The sequence below is a fragment of the Athene cunicularia genome (genome assembly GCF_003259725.1).
Source record: "Athene cunicularia isolate RWA chromosome 4 unlocalized genomic scaffold, athCun1 chr4_part1, whole genome shotgun sequence".
NCBI classification, from domain to species: Eukaryota; Metazoa; Chordata; class Aves; order Strigiformes; family Strigidae; genus Athene; species Athene cunicularia.
The window spans coordinates 37,792,523-37,795,219 of NW_020799098.1; the positions used below are offsets into that span (position 1 = coordinate 37,792,523).

Here is a 2,697-nt window from a genome sequence, read left to right on the forward strand (position 1 = left end):
TTTTAAAATACTTTCTATCAGAGACAGAAGGCAAATCAAGAGCCCACATGGATGTTGCAGATCTGACTTGCAGAGTTGTCTTGGACAGATACTGCTCAAAATCTCCTCAGGTTTCATCATGTAAAACTAGAGCTTTATCAACCTTGCTGTTGACTGTACACACTGTATCTGAGAGCAGTGATTGTTTTGTGAGTTTTTTCACACAGCATAAAATACATGATATTAAATTACACTGTATACAGTAAAGCATGGATTCATTACTGCATTTATTTCTAGCAGGAAGTCATTCACATTTGAATGCCAGTTAGAAAACACACAACAGAAATAAAACCAACTGAGTTTCTACATGGGCCACAGAGTATAATGTTATGCTGTTACAAGTTGTACAAAATATTCACTCTACGGTTGTGCAGGCACACCGTGCAGATGCAACCATCACAGTCAATACTTTTATTTGGATTATGCCCCTATCAAAGTATTTTTCTTTCATAATGGTCCATTTTATCTGACTAAAAGAAAACAGTATTTGAAAAATATCACAGAATCATCAAGGTTGGAAAAGACCTTGAAGATCATCTAGTCCAATCATTAACCTAACTATGACAGTTCCCAACTACACCATTATCCCTCAGCATTATGTCAACACGACTCTTAAATGCTTCCAGGGATGGGGACTCCACCACTGACCTGGGCAGCCCATTCCAACACCTCACAACCTGTTCTGTAAAGAAATGCTTCCTGATATGCAGTCTAAACCTTCCCTGGTGCAACCCGAGACCATTGCCTCTTGTCCTATTGCTTGTTACTTGGTTAAAGAGACTCATCCCCAGCTCTCTGCTCGTTTCAGAGAGGTCTCCCCTCAGCCTCCTCTTCTCCAGACTAAACATCCCCAGTTCCCTCAGCCACTCCCCGTACGACCTGTGCTCCAGACCCTGCACCAGCTCCGTTGCCCTTCTCTGGACACGCTCGAGTCATTCAATGTCCTTTTTGTAGTGAGGGGCCCAAAACTGAACACAGGAATCGAGGGGCGGCCTCACCAGTGCCGAGTACAGGGGTCAGATCCCTTCCCTGTCCCTGCTGGCCACGCTATTGCTGACACAAGCCAGGATGCCATTGGCCTTCTTGGCCACCTGGGCACACTGCTGGCTCCTGTTCAGACAGCTGGCAATCAGCACCCCCAGGTCCCTCTCTGACTGGCAGCTCTCCAGCCACTCCTCCCCAAGCCTGTAGCGCTGCTGGGGGTTGTTGTGGCCCAAGGGCAGCCCCCGGCATTTGGCCTTATTGAAACTCCTACATCATTAATGTACCACTGTTAGGAACACATTTGATTATATTTTCCTTTTCACTTATTATTATATTATTTTTCTGAAAATATTGTCCTAAATTTTCCTTCAGCTAACATTAGTTCATATCTGTATTTTGGACCTTTTCCCTTCCCTAACAGCTTTACACAGAAATACATGACAAGAGAGAAGAACAGCAGTATCAGAAATAAATCAGCTAACAGTACTTACCTGAGTAAAGGTTTCTGTAGACTACTTGTAGTTTTGCTTTTGGGAACTGGATGACAGCAAGGCCATGCTATTACTAAAGTCAAACCCAATCCTGTATTTTATTGTTTTGTAATGTCTTTAATAAAGGATAATACTTTTGTCATGATAATTTTATTCCAAAGGCTGTGGATCATTTTGTTATAATAAAAATAATATTGGTTCAGGCTTTTTTAAACCAGCTTGGGTACACTTACAATTTACACATGCCTACAGGCTTAAGCCTGTCACACATGAAGTCCAAGTATCTCCTCTTACCACAAATACAATACCAGAGACATTGCTGATAAAGTGTAATTCAGTTCAGCCCATCATATATTGAAAAGGAGTAATGAGAATGAGCTGAAAAAGTAAAAAAAAAAAAAAAAAAGAAAAAAAGAGTTTATTTTATATTCACTTCCTGTGGTAGAAGCAGAAGCCACCTTCTTTCACATTGCTCTGAAATAATAGCTGGTTGATGATCAGAGACTGCTTGAACGTAATCAGCCCTGAACACAAATCGGTGCATTATGCTGACAGCAGGTGAGTCTACAGGCCTGGATACCGTCGGACTACTATGGCAATGTGTCAAATGACTTTAAACTATTGCTAACGGTTTATAATGAGAAGCTTTAATGACAGAGACAGAATTAAGAAATTGTTTTATGCTTCATGCTTGCTACAAAACAAGGCTTTTTACAAATTTTCCATAATCTAATCACTACAGTAGATCCCCAAATGGACCCTTTGCAGAAACATCTCTGTGCCGTTAAGCCACTTTTGACAAAGCGCACGTTAACGTAACGTACATGTTAACAAGGCGACATGTAAAAACGCTGCATGTGAACCTCATGAGCGTAAGTGGAGATTGCTTTTGTACACCACCACAGGGCTGGCCCAGCTCCGGGTCTCTGCTGATGGCCACAGCTCATCTCGACACTGCAGCACCGGTCATTCCACTGGCGGCCTGTGGCCTCCACACGGGGAGCCTGCCTTTAACACACGTCCCGGCGCACCATAAATATAAATTATCTTTTAATCGACTCTGGGCCTTGGCCTTTGCTGGGAGCTATTTAGGTCTTTCCTTGCCACAAAAGCGCTCCCCAGGAGGCCGCGCCAGGCGCTAACCTCCGCGGAGGGGGCAGCACGCAGCCGCCGGGCCGCGCTC

At 43.5% G+C, this 2,697-nt stretch overlaps 1 protein-coding gene across 1 annotated transcript in view; it reads left to right on the forward strand.

Moving 5' to 3' along the window:
* The first annotated feature begins 2,338 nt into the window (after positions 1-2,338).
* The window catches only part of AGA (aspartylglucosaminidase), a 16,517-nt gene continuing 16,158 nt past the window's right edge, over positions 2,339-2,697 (forward strand). The window contains exon 1 of the mRNA XM_026847002.1: positions 2,339-2,386. Coding sequence (XP_026702803.1) covers positions 2,339-2,386 — 48 coding nt within the window. The remainder of the gene's footprint in view (positions 2,387-2,697) is intronic.